We start from the raw sequence: 16,350 nt of genomic DNA, 5'->3' as shown, positions 1-16,350 counted from the left end.
GTGATCAGAGAGGTCCAGGGGGGTGACAGAGAGGCTGGAGGGGCAGCAGGCCCTGGAGAAGGTGAGGTCCAGTTGACGGCCAGCTTTGTGGGTAGGAGGGGACGGAGAGAGACAGAAGTCGAAGGAGTGAAGGAGAGGGAGGAATCCAGCAGAGTGGCTGGGGTTGGAGAGATGGATGTTGAAGTCACCCAACAGGACAGTCGGGGTAGACAGAGAGGGGAGGGAGGAGAGTAGATAGTCGAGTTCATCCAGAAAGTGAGTGAGAGGCCCAGGGGGGCGGTACAGAACAATGAGCAGGAGTTGACAGGGAGAGGTTAGTTGGACTGCATGAAATTCAAAGGTAGTGACAGAGAGGGAGGTGAGATCGGAGGGGACAGAAAAGAGTAAGGAGGGAGAGAGGAGAAGACCCGTCCCACCTCCCCGTCCGGTGAGACGCGGGGTATGGGACAGGACGTAGAGAGAGGACAGGGCAGCAGGAGTAACAGTGTTATCAGGGGACAGCCAGGTTTCAGTGAGAGCAAGGAAATCGAGCGAGAGGTGGGAGGCAAAGGCAGAGATGAAATCAGCTTTGTTAGCAGAAGAGTGACAGTTCCAGAGTGCACCAGAGAGTGTGCGGGAGGGGGGGAGAGGCAGAGGAATGAGGTTAGAGGGGTTGGAGGAGCAACAGCGGAGGGAGGGCAGAGGACGAGGACGGGAGGACAGAACAGGGATGTGAGAGACAGACATAGCAGGACAAGCAAGACAAAAGGCACAGTAGGAGCAGTGGGGTGGAGGATACAGACCTGACTAGTAGATGGCTTCTTCCAGAGCGCTGTTAGGTGTGGATCTATTCGACCAGTGTCTCAGCGCAGGCCTCCCCTCGCTAGACTCCCACAGCTAGACTCCCGGCTCTTTTGTTGAGGCTCTTCGGTTTGCTGGCGCTTCTTGCTGGCGCTAAAATAAGCTGGTACTAATCACACACAACTCAGCCAATTCAAACACCACCTTGCAAAGTCACCAAATGTATTAGTTGCAATTACAAAAAGCAGGAACTTATCTATCTGCCTCTCTCCCTGGTTACGCTGCAGACAGTACTGTAACTGACCAAGAGGAGTTATGAAATGTGTGTTTGTCTCTCTATTAACACGTCTGTTTCTTTTGTTCTGATTTGCACACAGGCTCAGATCCAGCTCGACTGTGGGGATGACAACATCTGTGTCCCAGATCTCAAGCTCACAGTCCACGGGTAAGAAGCTTGCTCTCCGATCACAATCCCATCAGACTTTTACAAGCCTCTGCAGCCCCGCTGTCGCCACGATCACTGTGTACCGTACATTTTAATGATGTCATTGTCCAACTTGACTCGTGACACCCAAACATTGGAATTGGCTCCATTTATTTAATAGTAATTCATCAGGTGTCGTTCTCTTTCTTTCCTGATCATTGTGCAGTGGAAGTTCAGCGGGAGGGAGGCTATGAGGTTCAGAGTGTAGCAGTCGAGTGAAGGCCTCAGCCGGAAAGTGTGTCTCCTAATGACATGCGCTGTAATATACAAGCATGCAGACGTGGTGCAGAGAGCAGGTGGAAAGCACAATTACCAGCTGGTGCAGTCTGCCAAATTAGAAAAAAAAATGCATAGGGAGCAGGGAGGAAATCTTAAGATCAAAGTGATGGAAAAAAAATACTTAAGAAATCTGGTTGCTTTTTGAAGCCCTGGAAGGACTGTCAGCCAGTTTTGATTGAAGACATCTGGGTGCGTTCTCAAGATTAGCAGGTCTTATAAGATTAAGAAACGGAAAGAAATCGAGCAGCAGCAGCAGCCCTTTGGAGGTGCTTACCCTGCACTCAAACCCGCTTTTTTTTGGGGGGGATCTGATTTTCTTTTTTTTTTTCACAGCTTGTCACCACTGCTAGGGTTAGTATTACCCAATACCAAAACATCTTTGTTGTACCATTTCACCCCAAAGCCCTTCCCAGTGTAATTCTGGGTTTGCTGTTTGTCCGGTACATCCAAGTAAGGCCATTTGGCCCATTTAAGGCTCTTTACCTGGGGTGGGGGCTCATTTAGAAGCACAGGATGTTTTGTTTAATGTTCCCTGTTTTAGCCTATTTGCAGGCTATTCCATGCATTTATATCTGTGACGAGACTTGGCAGCAGCTTGGACTTCTGTACAGCCCGGCAGCATGTGGGTGCTTGGCAAGAACAGTCAAAACAGAGAAGCAGCTTTTGAAATGAAATGTCAGCTGAGAAGCGGCTGGGTGATTTCATTCCACTTCAGCGATGTTGAAATTCCACATTGTATTTTTTTTTTTAGCATTGCGGCAACATTTTTAAGAGGTTGGAACTTTCCCCCAGAGTGCTGTTGACGTTCTGAAACTAGTAACAAGACACCTTTTTTTAAATGAACAAGTTTCTCTTGCTCAGTGTGTAACCGTTTTTACCCCTCCTGAAACAGTCTAAAGGCAGGGCTCCCCAGCCAGCCAGCCCTATGAAAAGTCTCCATTCCGTTGCTTCCTCTGGCCTTCTTTATGAGGGCCTGTGTAATTGGAATCAGCTGCTTGTGCCTCATATGGAATCTCTTCATGTTCTGTTGCTCAGACACATGCTACACTGTAAAACTGCGTGCTGATGGCTTGTTTCTTTGTGTGCTGCTGTGTGCTGTCTTGACCGCGTCCTCTCTCCTCTGTCTGCAGGGACAGGAAGGAAGTGCACCTCGGGGATGACAACTCTCTGACGCTCACCTTCAACGCCTGCAACGAGGGAGAGGGCGGGGCCTATGAGGCGGAGCTCTACGTGGTTCCGCCCCCAGAAGCCGACTACAGCGGGATCGTGCGAAACAACGAGGTGGGAGCACAGCTGGGTTATTCTTTTATATAACGGAGATGTCGCCTGGTGCGGTTTGGCTGGTTCTGTGGGGTTTTACAGGGATGGGAGGAAAGACTCCCTTTGCATTGCAATTTGGTCCATTCCTGGTTTTACAAAGAGTTTAAGAAGATGCACCTCAGCTTGTTGCCTATACACACTGCAACTAATCAAGCTCCTGGTAAAACCTGGAATGGGTCAAACTGCTATGCAATGGGAGTCTTATTCCTAGCCATGTTTTATCATGAGACATTACACACCACATATTAACTTGTTATAAATCACAAAACTGAACTACTTTTAAACAGAACAGTTATTTTAATCTTTTTGATCTATGTCGTATGATCTATACACAACATAAGAATTTTGATTTGTCCTTTTTACTGTGTTGTTTTTTCACACGTGTGATTTTAATGTCGGTGTTTTGTGTTGCAGAGCTTGTCCCAGCTCGCCTGCAGCTACGAGACTGAGAACCAGACCCGAGTGGTGATCTGTGACCTGGGGAACCCCATGCGGTCCGGCACCAGCGTAAGTGTGCCAGCCTCTTACTGGGCCGCTGGACTTTGTGATGAAGGAGTCTATAGGTTTCAAAAGGGTCAGAATAAACAAGATCAACACCATCTGTCTTATTAATGCGGACTGAAGATTTCCATCTCTGCAGTTTTGAAGATTGAGTTTGATATCAAGACTGGTATTGCATAGCAGTTTCACCCTTTCCAGGTTTTAATATGTGCTTGATTTTGATCTCTGGTGTGTTTTTAATGGATCAAACTGCTGTGCAACAGGAGGCTTATTTCCATCCCTCAACTGTGTGATCAAGAACGTGTTTTTAGCAACAAGAACAAGTTCTAGCAAATTTAACTGAAATCAGGAACTTAGAAAAAAAAAAAAAAAATAAATAAAGTTCTCTAATCTAAGGAAGGTGTCTGATTCTCAGGAAGAAGGCAGCAAGCAGCCATGCTGGGAGGAAGCTGCTGCCTGTTTTAAATATAGACTCCACCGGGGCTGCTGAGCGAACGCTGGCTTCCTTAGGGAAAGACATGAGAGCGCATCCTGTGTGTGTGAGAGAGACCGAGAGAGCGCTTTGGATTGAGCAGCATTGCCTCTGCTCCTCTCTGGTCCTGTTTCCGTTTGTGTGCTGGATCAGTCTGGGATCCCACTTTGTATTTCCAGGAGTGGGAGTGGGGGCTGCATTCACTGGTATGGCCCACTTCTCCACCACACTTTTACCAGGGTCGCTTTCATTTTATTTTATTATCTCTTCAAACTGGAATTCGAAGTGGATGCCGGAAGAATTATTATTTTATGTAATTTTGTTTTAAGTTCATGAATGCATGAGGTGGGGGGGTGAGGGGGAGGAATAGGCCCCTTGAAATGAAAGCTGCAGTATGTGTTTCAAGGGAATTTGCGTTTCCAGTTGTGCGAAACGGTTCGAGGAAGCCAGTCTGGATCTAGCAAGAATTCAGTCAAGAACCACGACCCAGGAGTTTAAGAGAAAGCTACAATGTGTGTGTGTGTGATGCAACACTATTAGGAATGGCAGTGCATCTTGATTTTACTGTATCTAAACTGTGGCAAAATATAAAAAAACATTGTCTAGACAGGCAGCCCTCCCTAGTCTAACAGTGTAGCCGAGGGGAAGCTGAAGGGAGAGAAACTTGCATTTCCCTCACAGTCAGGTGTGAAACAGCTGCAGCAGGAGACGGGACAAAGTTTAAATAAAATAAAAAAGCGTGTGGGACCGTGGCGGTGTTGCTGAGCCAGCTGGTCTGTTTCAGCGCTGCTCTCGCTGGGATGCTGTTCCAACACTTCTTCACCCTCCCCTCCTCTCTCCACAGCTCTGGGGGGGTCTGCGTTTCACTGTGCCGCACCTGAAGGACTCCAAGAGGACCGTGCAGTTCGACTTCCAGATCAGAAGGTAAGCGGGACGACGCAAATGGTTTAGTCCACTTCAACCGGACTCCACTTCAGTGCTAGAAAATTCCCCAGGAACTGAACTAAACGAGTCTCAATTGCAGCGTACCAATGGGAAGATCCGGTTAATTTTAGTTTAGCTGATCTGGTCAAGTTAGACTGATCAAGGGAACTAATCCATAGACCGATATATGGAAAATGTAGAACAGAGCTTCAGACGATTTTGAAGAAACACTTTCTGTGCGCTGCAGTGCAAATATAATCGTACCACATTATTTACATTCCCTCCATTGTTTTTCTGACAAATATTCTACTGCCTTTGATTTCCATGTCTGCTCCTGCTTCATTTCCTCCTCTGTGTGTGTGTGTGTGTGTGTTTCTTTGTTCCAACCCATGACTCATTGTTCCAGACAGCTTTGTGGGTCATGGCTGGAGCTTCCTCTGCCTGACTGCCTGTGCCAAGCGCTGTGCCCCAGAGAAGGAGCCCAGGAGAGAGGAGCACTGCCCCGACCAGAGCTGGGAAGAGGCTATGCTATTGCAGTTGTAAAATTTGAAGTTTTTTTTTTTTTTTTTTTTTTTTTCTGCAGTAAAAACGAGATGAATTCCCGCAGTGAAGTCGCTGCGTACAAGCTGGAAGTCGCAGTGTTGGCAGAGGTCATCTTCCAGGGGTGAGTTCCACTATCAATAATACAATTCTTTAATTGAACACAAGCTGCTGCAGAGACTTGCTGTGATACTGAAGCCGCAGTTCAATGGAACATATACGGGAGCGTTTTTAAAGACATTGGGGAAAGCCTTCTAGTCAAAACGTTTCTCAAAATAATTACTATTTAGTTAGAATCTTTCACTTGGTAATACTGCATGTAAAGCTCAATCAAGGACTGAACTAAAAGCAGTTCTTAAACACAGGGGAGTAATGGGAGGGACCACTCTACTACAGTAAGGTGGGTTTCTGATTCCAGTCTGGCTCTGTTTTAAATGTGTGGTCAAAGCTGGCTCTTCCAGTCCAGGTCTTTGTTCCAAACCCTGTTCTAAAATGTTTAATGGAACCAATTAAACCTCCATCCAGACCCTGAAGTCGTTCATGGTCTCATTTTACCTGTTAAACCCTGGAGTGGAGTGTCCCTCCAGGACCCCTGCTCTATATAGTGGAGGCATCATACAAAGGAATATGCATTGCAATGAAAGACTAAGAATGTACTGTAGGTCACAAGACCGGGGCTTTCACGCTACTGACCCCTGAACGGATATTATATTGAGAGATGATGCAGAGCTGTCTTGGGAGGCAGTTGTATGTTTGATGGGTTCAGTGGTTAAGAGGGTAAAGGATGACTGTCATGAGCTGTCTTGTGCTGGCTGACCTCCTCTCTTTCTTTTTCTTTTTTTCTTTCTCTCTTTCTCGTCAGGGTGTCCAAGCCGGAGAACGTGGTCTTCCCGCTGGTTAACTGGAAGGCCAGCAAGCGTCCTGTGATGGAGCAGGACATCGGGCCGCTGGTCAGGCATGTGTATGAGGTGAGGAGGGAGGGAGGGAGGGAGCCCTGCTCTGGGCAGCCCAGAGTGAAAGGGCGGTCTGCAGTTTGACTGCTGGATTAGTGACAGACATTTTGTTTGAGGTTATGTTCTTGCCGTTCGACCACCTTGACGTCGCTGTCGCTCTCTCTTCACAGATGGTGAATAACGGCCCCAGCTTGATAAGCCATGCCGTCCTGGAGCTGAACTGTCCAATGAAGATTCAGAGTCACCAGCTGATGTACCCTGTGGAGGTCTTTACCCACGGACCCCTCAACTGCACCACCAACAACACCATCAACCCCTTCCAGGTCAAGGTAGGTCACTCCTCCGCCCTGCACTCTGCTGTCAAACGTAAGGGTCAAGCCCTCCAATGATCAGGATCTCAAACTGCCTGTCTCCTATACACACTGTGGCTAATGCAGCTTGTATCAAAACCTGGAATGGCTGTGCAATAGGAGTCTTATTGCCATCCCTGTTACATTAAGGGCTGGTTTTACAGACTCTATGCGACTCGTGTAGTAGGTTGAAAGGAATCGTGTTTGAGTGTAGAATTCCAAAGAACTGTCAGATACACCGTTCTCCACGTGCACAGGAAAGCCGTGTGCGAGCGACAGGAACGGTGGCAGGCGAACGCGGTTTGCCATCCCAGGAGATGATCAGTCTCCTCTCTGACCTTCACAAAGGAGCGCTGTCTTGTACAGGAGGGATTGTCTAAACTGTTAACAAGCTATCCTGGTCCGCTTCCCGACACCTACCTTTTAATAAATCTCCTGAGGCTTTTTTTTTTATTCAACCGTGAAACTTTTGCTCCTTCCCGAGGAGTTATAACCCTCTTGATTTTGAGGGGGGCGGACGGTGTGCTCTAAGCAGGTCCAGATGGGTGAAGGAGACCCTGCCTGTGCTTGCAAAGACTTTTTCTTTAGGAGCTATTTTGCAGAGTCCCTGCCTGGCTTGCTGGCACACCAGACTCCCTGAACCCAGGTCCTGGAGTTTTATTAAACTGGCAGCATAAGAAAGAAACCGTATGTGCCAACATGTGCAAAAAAAAAAAAACTGTACAGTGATCAAAGTCTTTACAACAGCTACAATATTGCACTTGCAGAACGCATTTAAATTTTACCGCCGCAAATATTATTAAACAAATAGCTTTTAATAAAACATGTAATTTTTGAAAACTAACCAAGAAATGCCTTTTAAACGAGATTTGAAAACCGGGACAGGCTCTGCTTGTCTGACCAAAGGAGGTTAAGAAGAGAATGTCCTTTTCAGAGGGATGCTACGTTACAACATTTGTAGGAATCGCTGCAAGAGACGTGTTGGCTTCGCAGACCCCCGTTAGCGCTGCTATTGGGCTGCCTTACTGTCGGGGCGCCTGGATTAGTGCTGGTCAGGTTCTGTACAAACCAGCCGCGTATCTTTTTGTGTTTTTATAAGTTGTGACGAGTTGTTTCAGAATGCACTTTGGACGAGTGTGTGTCGCTGTAGCGTGGGAAGAGCGTGGGGGTTTGTCAGGAGGAGATGGTGTTGGGTTTTCTCTGGGATTCGCCCTGCTCCCCTCGCTTCTCTTCCCTTCCCTCTCCTCAAGGAGTTGCCTCGCTCAAACAAAGGAAGTTTGGAAAGCAACCTTCCAGATGTTTGTGTGACATTTCCTCTCCTCTCTCTCTCTCTCTCTCTCTCTCGCTGAAAAGCAAATATTGTACAGGCAGTCTGTTTTAAGGAAGGAGGAAGCCTGTGTACTTGATCCTAAATCAGTGTATTGGACCTGCTAAGAGTCACTAATTTTAGGATCTGATGGAACAGAAGCCCAGAATGGATCTCAAGGGCCAGGGCTGTTCCCCTCGACACACTTCCCTCTACACAAGCTTGTAGTAAAACCTGGAGTCTTACTTCCTTCCCTGTGAGTTATGAGGAATGATTGGACGCGATTGCAGCTGGAGATGGACGGACTCGACTCACTGCTGTTTCTTTAACCCTTTGTGTTCCAGCTGAACCACTCTCCCACGGAGCAGACCCCCACCCTCACCCCCGGCCCCGAGCACTACATCCAGAAACGGGACGCCCCGCGGGACGCTCTCTCTGAAATGGACACGCTGGTGAGTGTGGGCGGCTGGACACTGGGTAACCCATTCAAACAGCTTGGAGCGACAGCCCCTGAAACGGCAGGAATCTGGGACTGGAAGTTAAAGAATAGGGCTGCTGTTAAACCTATTTATTATTATTATTATTATTATTATTATTATTCAGGGCTGGGCTTGCATGAAACCTGTTTAAATAAGTATTAGTAATGGCCATAAGAGAAATAATAATGATATTAACCATAGTTTTAATATTATATGCTCTGAACAGACTATGAGATTTGTTTCATCTGAAGTTAAACAAACAGCTTATTAAGTGTTTTAATAAAGGGCCTTCTCCTGACCCCTCGCGTGTCGTGTGGAACAGGATAGGGGGGTGGGTCTTGCTCTATGGAATCACATGGTTTTGGTTGGGGGGTGGGGGCGGTCAGTAACACATTTATTTTGGGTTTATGAGCCCCCCCCCCATGCTCGTGCCCTCAAGGTCATTTGTTTTATTGCACCTTCTCTTTTCTTTTTCTTTATCGCTCGACAAATAAAAGCAGCCGGATGTTGACTCTGAGGTGCTTGACGGGGGGTGGAGGGGGGGGGTGTTTAATGAGCTGTTTCCTTTTTAAAACATAACCTCGATCTCCTTGCTGAAACACTCCAAGGTACACCAGAACCAGGCTTATCCCATTGCTGCAAGCAAAGTTTGAGAAACCCGGACACACACACACACACAGATGTATAAGCAAAGTGAATCCGTCTCCTAAGCCCTTTTTTTATTGTTACAACATTTTATTTTTATACTGAAAGCAAACCTAAAGTCACTCCTATGATAACAGAAAGCCCTTCACTAAAACTACTGCTCCACAAGGGACTAGATTCATTCAGCCAGGCTTTTACTCCAGTGCGAAAGAACTGAGCAAGAACAACAAACTATTGTTTCCAAACTAGAACACCACAGGGAGTACATTCAGACGCTACACACATGCATACACACAGAGAAGCCCTTTTATAAGCCTTTGAATCACTTCATTGACATTTTGTTCTGGACGTAGTTAGAGAGTGCTGCGCACTTACTGCCCCCTCCCCTGTAACAGCGCAGTTTCGACAGCCCTGTAATTGAGTCAGGTGTGTTTGCACAGGTGAGCTGGTCCCAGTGCTGTACCTTCAATCAGCAGTAATTACACAGAGCTTGATGTCTTTATGACACGGGAGCTTTTGATGTCAGAGCTAATGGGGACACTTTAGGTCTGTTTTACACGTGTGGGGGAGAGGGCCCAGCAATCTCTGGTCCATTCGCAATAAATGAGCTCCCTGTTGTCGGGCAGACAGTAGCTCCATTGATGCTGCTGTGAGTCGCTCTCACCTGATGTCTCGCTCTGTTACCTGCACCGTGAACGAGACCCCACCTGGGAACACAAACCCCTTCCTTTTATACTCAAAGCTTAAGGAGTTTAAAGTTGTTGATATATTTAATGTTATATATATAGTATCCGGTCATCCAAATGGTCCTTGTGTACCTTCAGGGGTTAAACAAGGATGATTAAACACTATTGCTAATCTTTAGTGATGTCATTTCCATCTGATACATGCTGTCTGGTATTTCGGATGGCTGGATTGCATCAATATCAGACTCCACTATACTTCACAGCCTTTTTTTTTAATGGTCAGTACTCTTGGAAAGGAGTTGCTAGGGGTCATGTTTTGAAGTGTGGGTTTGCCTTTAGCTCAGCCGCAGATGGTTCCAATTTATTTTGCCCCGGCCACGCACCATTACATTCTTATTAATCCAGAAGATTGCGTTGGAGGCTTTGAGAACCAGAGAATTTTTGGAATGTCCAGTACGGCTGGCTGCCTTGCAGTCGGGTACGGTGCTTTCCCCTGGCCTTGAGTATCGTCGCATTTCTCCAAACAAACAGCCCCCTGGGGCCAGGTTTTAATTAATGGGCCAGTCTCAATTAGCCCCCCCCCCCCCCCCCCCAGTCTCTGGCTGGATCACACCAGGCCCCGGTCTCCCAGGATCGGGCAGGATGCTCTGAGCGAAGCTGGCCCTTCGTTAGCTTTTGATGTCGATGCCCTGGTCTTGCCTTATATAGTCTGGAGTGTTACTGCTCATAAGAGACTGGGTTAATTGTGTGTGTGAAGGTGATTTTTTTTTTTTTTTTATATTCATGCCAGGAATACAGTTACAAAGAGAATGATCACATGAGGAATTCTCAGATTCCATTCTGCTCGATTCCTGAATTGGTGAATTAGGGCAAGAAGAAATCGAGGGCCTGTGAACTTAAGCCATTCTAACCCTAAACATATTGGAATCCTTCCGTCACTTAATTTGAGAAAAATTCCAGCTGCATTTAACTGTATACGGGGAAACAGTGAAGACATATGGAGTGTGAAATAAACTGGGCTGCCCTGGACGCTCTCTGCTATGCAAACACAGAGAGTTTAAAACCCCTGTAATCTGCACGCATGTCTTTCAGAACGGTTTAACGCTCGGGCACAGTTCTGATGTTTTAAAGACCAAACCATCACGTTGCTGCGTGCTGTCCTTGCTCATGCCCCCTGTCTGTCTGTCTGTCTGTCTGCAGAGCTGCTCCCAGGTGGACTGTCTGAAGCTGCGCTGTGAGGTCGGGCTGCTGGAGAGGGGCACCAGCGCGGTCCTGGAGGTGCGATCCCGGATCTGGGCAGAGACCTTCACTCAGGTATGGCAGCACCTGCAGAGAGACAGCACTGAGCATATAGGGGAGGGGAGGGGGGGTGACGAGCGGGATTCTGGGTAATGTAGTTTTTGTGGTGCACAGCCAGGGCCCGCTGGTTTCAGCAGCTTGCGTGTAGCCGTGTTTCTCCAGTGCAGTGTGTGTAATGTCGGCATTGAAAATACATTAGTTGGTGGGTTTTTTTTTTTGTGGTCACAGCATAGGAATGTGTTCAGTGTTCTGTGTAGACCTCCACTGCTCCCCAGCTGCTGGTCTGCACTGCCCTCTGGTGGCTGCCTGGAGTTATTACTAAACTAGAGTTCAGAATGCCCTTTCTGTAGAGTGTTTTTTTAATGGCACAATGCACTGCACTAGCACTGAAAGCATAAGTAGCTTAAACTGTATTGCTAAAAGTTTTAATTAATATTGTCGACATGTCTCTTGCAGAGGAAGTATCGCCCCTACGTGCTGGAGTGCCAGGCTGCTTACAACGTCCTCAAAATGCCCTACGAAATCCTGCCCAGGACGTCCCCTAGTGGAGCAATACAGGCAAGTACACTCTGAGGTTAATTGCATACATGCCGTGATGCCTTTGCCCTCTCACAGTCTGTTGCACATTTTAAAACTGCAGTCGTTTTTATTACAAACTCCATTGGACTGCTTCTCGTTGTGGGTTATCAGTGACTACCAGCATTACAAATCTCCTTTTAAAACTTGAGCCTGTTTGGAAGCCTGCGCAGAAACGCACCCTAGTAACCAGTCAAGCAGTCATGAGCAGTGACACTCCAGACTATATAAGGCAGGACCACCCTGTGCGAGTGTCTTCACTGCCTAGCTAACCTGCATTTCATTATCCTCCCCCCCCCCCCCCCCCCCACCCGCCACCCGCCACCCGCCACCCCAGGTGAGCACGTCGGTGGTTTGGACCAAACCAGACAACCCGTACGCCGTGCCTCTGTGGATCATTATCCTGGCAGTCCTCGCAGGACTCCTGCTGCTGGCACTGCTCATCTATATATTATACAAGGTAAGTGACGGGGGGGTGGGGTGGGGGGCATCACCGCCCATTGAATTGAATGCAAAGGCAAACCGCAAGCCGCACTGTTCAAAGACGCCTTGCTGTTCAACTGAAGAGCAAGCTGTGCAGTCGAGAGGCAAGTACGAGTGTGATGCTGCTGTCAGTGAAGACTCCTCCGCCACACGGAGGAGGTGGATGAATTGGTGGATGCATGTTGTTTGCATATAGATATAGATCTATCTAAAAAATTTATTTTTTTCGCTAAATGACAAATCGTGAAATGTTGAAAAACAACATTCTTGGGCCAATAAAGTACAGTAATTTTATGTCACTTGTCCTTTTTTTTAATTTTTTTTTTTTTTAACTTCTTTCTTCCCCCCTCTTCCTCAGCTTGGTTTCTTCAAACGCTCCTTACCCTACGGCACCGCCATGGAAAAGGCCGAACTCAAGCCCCAGGCTGCGTCCGAGGCCTAAACGGCAGTAGGCCACTAAGACCAAAAAAAAAAAAAAAACCAACAAAAAATTAAAATGAAAAAAACATTGGAGTGAAACACTGCAGCGAGGAGGGAGACCACTGGAACTCAAAGACTGCACTAAACACAGCAAAAAAAAAAAAACCCAAAAGGAATGTTTTTCATTTCATTTTACGAGGGTGGGCAGGATGGGGAATACAAGCAAACGAATGCACGCGACTGGATTGGAGATCCGAGACTGAAATGAAAATGCAACCTGATCTGTACAGCGTTGCGTTGCACTCCTCCAGTCATGTGGATGGTCATGGGTGACCATTGTTTAGTTGGCTTTTTATGAACTGTTTCTGGCTGACCGTACCGACTGCAATTTGTGTGTGCTTTTTTTTTTTTTTTTTTTAATTTGTGTACATTTTCTTTCATTTGATTTCATCCATATATATTTTGTGTGTGTGTATATGTGATTTATTTGGTGCTAGAATTGGGCTGCCTCCCTCAGTCACTCAATTCAGGTAAGCCTGGGAAACTTGTCTCTGTATAACTGTGTAGTGAGCAGCAGTACAGAAACTTGCATTGCCAAGCAAAACGTAGGGATCCCTTCCCACTCCTCCTCCAGCCCTGCTTTCCATTAGCATTTCCCCAGCGAACTCCCTCCCTCCCTGACAACGCAGTCTTCCTGCCTGGCCTCCAGCAGTCCTGGCCCTGCTCAGAAGTCGCTGAGTGTTGGGACTGGTGCAGATTTTCCTGCCTTGCTGCAATTCGGAGACGCTTGTAAAGCCCAGACTGTTCCAATAGGGTACCCCTGTGCTGTTCCTGCACTGGCTGATTTGTCTTGTTCTAAAGCCGTGTGGATTGGACTGAGGAGAGAGAGAGAGAGAGAGAGAGAGAGAGAGAGGACGAGGACGTGTGTGCCTGACGGAGAGCGAAGTGGGGATCTCTGCTCTTTGTTACAGGACTCCTGGAATGAACCACTCTGTTGGTTCTGCAGACTGGTGCTCAAAGTGCAAAAACAGGAGCCTGGATTCAATCAAAATTACAGCGCTGCCAAAATCATCCTCGGATTTAGAATTGATTTACCAAACCAGTATCGGATGAGAACAGAGCAGTGATTACTGCATTTGTTTAATGCTAGCAGCACTGCATAGTATGGCAAACGTCATCTACAGTGCCATTATATATATATATATATATATATATATATATATATATATAAACTTGGGGTAAGAATAGATATCGCAGCGCCATAAACTTTGATTTAACAAAGGTCACCCTGGAGAGGTGAGGGGTGCGTTTTCAGTCCTGTCCGAACGCCACTGCTAGTAGCTGCAGCTTTTTCTTTTTGTGTTTTTTTTTTCTTTTAATGATTTTGTTAGGTTTGATATTTAATTTAATCTGGGAAGTTTCCAGTACCTAGATGTACTCGCGGTCGACTCGGAAGACGCTGCTGCTTTTAAAACTGGTCTTGAGAGAAGTAGGTAGCTTTTTGGGGTTACTAGATTAGATTGCAGCCTTCTAGTTCTGTAGCCGGACGGTAGAGAAGCCGGGGTACTGGGGAATCCCTGAACGGTGTTGTAAGTGCAATATATTTTACGTCCGAGACGTCATTCTAGCTTGGAGTGTGGAGGACTGACCCAGAGGTGGCTTTCATTCCCGTCTTACAATGTACATTTGTAAAGATGCCAGTCCAGCAACGTTGCCCATCATAATCTCATCAGAAAACACACGTCACAGTCTGGTGGAAGGATTGACAATCAAGGAGAAGTAACTCCTGATCATATCAACACTAAAGTGCCATGATAACACTGCAGAACACAAGAACGTTCATGAACGAGAGGAGGCTGTCCGGCCCATCGGTGCTCGTGCGGTTACCAGTAGCCATTAGGTTTAAACTTTTGACGTTGCGCTCGGTGGCCCATTGCGTACCCTCAAAGCCTTCTGTATCCTGCAGAGCCCGGTGCTGCTCAAGCTGGATGTTCAGAAGAGTCTAATTCTGAGTCTCTGCAATGAACTGAACTGGGTCAGTCCTCTCACGTTTTATTTAGGCTTCCTTGGTTTTTCTTCCCCAAGCAATTTCAAAAGTTGTAAATATGTATTGGTAGAGAAGAATATTTGAAGTGTGCCTTTTGAAAATTCAATGAAAAAATGAATTTCCTCTCCCCATATTGGGTGACACATATATATATATTTTATTTTGTTTTTCCTTTTTTGTTGTATTTTACTGTTTTTTTAACAAGCAAATAAAATTGATTTTGTACAAAAGCAAGTATGACCCATGGTGTTTTCAGAAGAATCTCTGCAGGAACGGTTTTCAAAAGTTAAGTTGTTGCAGAACCATTATTTATTTTTTTGCCACCAAGAGATTTCTTTCAAACTCTTAATGTGGCAAAAATAGAGACGTTCATGTCTGTAAATTTGTCCGCTATGGTAGTTCCGTTTTAAAGTTAACTTCAGTAGTAAATATTTCACGTTGGGCTGTTACTTTTAAGTAAGATTCCTCATCATACAGCCCCATTGCAAGAAGGTTTCTCCCAGGGTCCAGCAGATGTCAGTGTGGATGGTGCGTCTTGGTTTAGGACTATTTTTTTTTGCAAATTGTATTTGTTAATCCCCAGAATTTCCAAATGTATAAAAGGTGTGGTCTGTATATTTAAATTGTGTTGATTTAAAAAATTGCTTTTTTAATGCCACCAAGTGCTTTTTCAAAACAATAAAGTTTAAACAAACAAACAAAAGTGTTCATTTATATTTTGGGGGGAGGTTTAAACCAAATTCAGTCCTGTGCTTAAAAGTATTTAAAGACTGGAGGAAGAGCGTTCACATTGAACTGGCGCAGAATAATCCCATCACAGCAGCAGCAGCATCTTGAGTTTCACAGTCACCAGAGAGAGGGAGAGTTGCGTGCAGGCTGCAGGGAAGTGACCAGTCCCTCTCCTGCTCCTTCCTCAACCTGAATCTCAGGATCTCCTGCGCTGGTCGAGGGAACAGGATTATGAGCAGGATCCCAATCCCTGTGGAGTTGGTGGTGTCCATATGTGGATTTAAAAGCCCATCTGTTTTGGAGCAGGTCGGGCACACAGAGGGGAGCTCTGTCTCGCATTTTGGGTTTAGGCTGCAGTCACCCCTGGGCTAGGGTTGCTTTTTTTTTATTTAACGAAATTAAAGTTATTTTAACATCAGTTTTGTTTTGCTTATTCATTTATAGAAGGAACATAGTGTTAACTTAACGCTGTGGCAAATGCTTTGTACATATGATGACCTTTTTTATATTGCAAGAGTTCAGGGCAGGATAGTTTTTGCCCTCGGAAACCTGTTTTGAGTTGCGTAAGACACTCCCCCAGGTCACACACTGCATCCATGCCATGCAGGACAAAGGACGAGGGTCACCTTTAACTGAAGTACTGTAGGGTATAGCTGTAGAAATCATCCTTTTTCTACTCCTGCGTCCATTTTATATATTTTTTTTGCTATGTGGACCTCCACAGGATTCGATACTGACCCTTGTGTGTTTGTAAGTGCTCTCCTCAAGTTCAGAGTGAGTCTCACTCTCACGCACTCTTTGCTGTGTCTCTGAGTGTGAGATAAAGTTAGAGGTAGCCACACTTAGAAACACGTAAATCACTGAATCTAAATAAAAAAAACAAAAAACATACGACCCTGATATTAACGCACAGAATCTGCTTGAACAGAACCTGTCCTGCTTTAAAACGTTTTGAATGCTCTGTCATTGACATTCTGAGTGTGAGATCTACACTAATTCTAAGCGAAGCTGCTGCTTGTAGATCGGCAGGCTCCAGTGGGGATGTGACTTGCAATGTACTTCACAGTGCTTTACAAA

At 46.2% G+C, this 16,350-nt stretch overlaps 1 protein-coding gene across 1 annotated transcript in view; it reads left to right on the top strand.

Annotated features, from left to right (window-relative positions):
* Window positions 1-14,778, top strand: part of LOC117966984 (integrin alpha-5-like) — a 46,314-nt gene extending 31,536 nt beyond the window's left edge. The window contains exons 19-30 of the mRNA XM_059013371.1: window positions 1,158-1,225; window positions 2,674-2,824; window positions 3,278-3,370; window positions 4,681-4,760; window positions 5,344-5,424; window positions 6,163-6,268; window positions 6,424-6,582; window positions 8,254-8,361; window positions 10,920-11,033; window positions 11,475-11,576; window positions 11,932-12,054; window positions 12,436-14,778. Of these exons, the coding sequence (XP_058869354.1) occupies window positions 1,158-1,225; window positions 2,674-2,824; window positions 3,278-3,370; window positions 4,681-4,760; window positions 5,344-5,424; window positions 6,163-6,268; window positions 6,424-6,582; window positions 8,254-8,361; window positions 10,920-11,033; window positions 11,475-11,576; window positions 11,932-12,054; window positions 12,436-12,519 (1,269 nt within the window). The 3' untranslated portion in view covers window positions 12,520-14,778. The remainder of the gene's footprint in view (window positions 1-1,157; window positions 1,226-2,673; window positions 2,825-3,277; window positions 3,371-4,680; window positions 4,761-5,343; window positions 5,425-6,162; window positions 6,269-6,423; window positions 6,583-8,253; window positions 8,362-10,919; window positions 11,034-11,474; window positions 11,577-11,931; window positions 12,055-12,435) is intronic.
* Window positions 14,779-16,350: the final 1,572 nt, after the last annotated feature.

Source organism: Acipenser ruthenus, chromosome 45, assembly GCF_902713425.1.
Source record: "Acipenser ruthenus chromosome 45, fAciRut3.2 maternal haplotype, whole genome shotgun sequence".
Taxonomy (NCBI): Eukaryota; Metazoa; Chordata; class Actinopteri; order Acipenseriformes; family Acipenseridae; genus Acipenser; species Acipenser ruthenus.
This window is presented reverse-complemented; position numbering and strand designations above follow the sequence as displayed.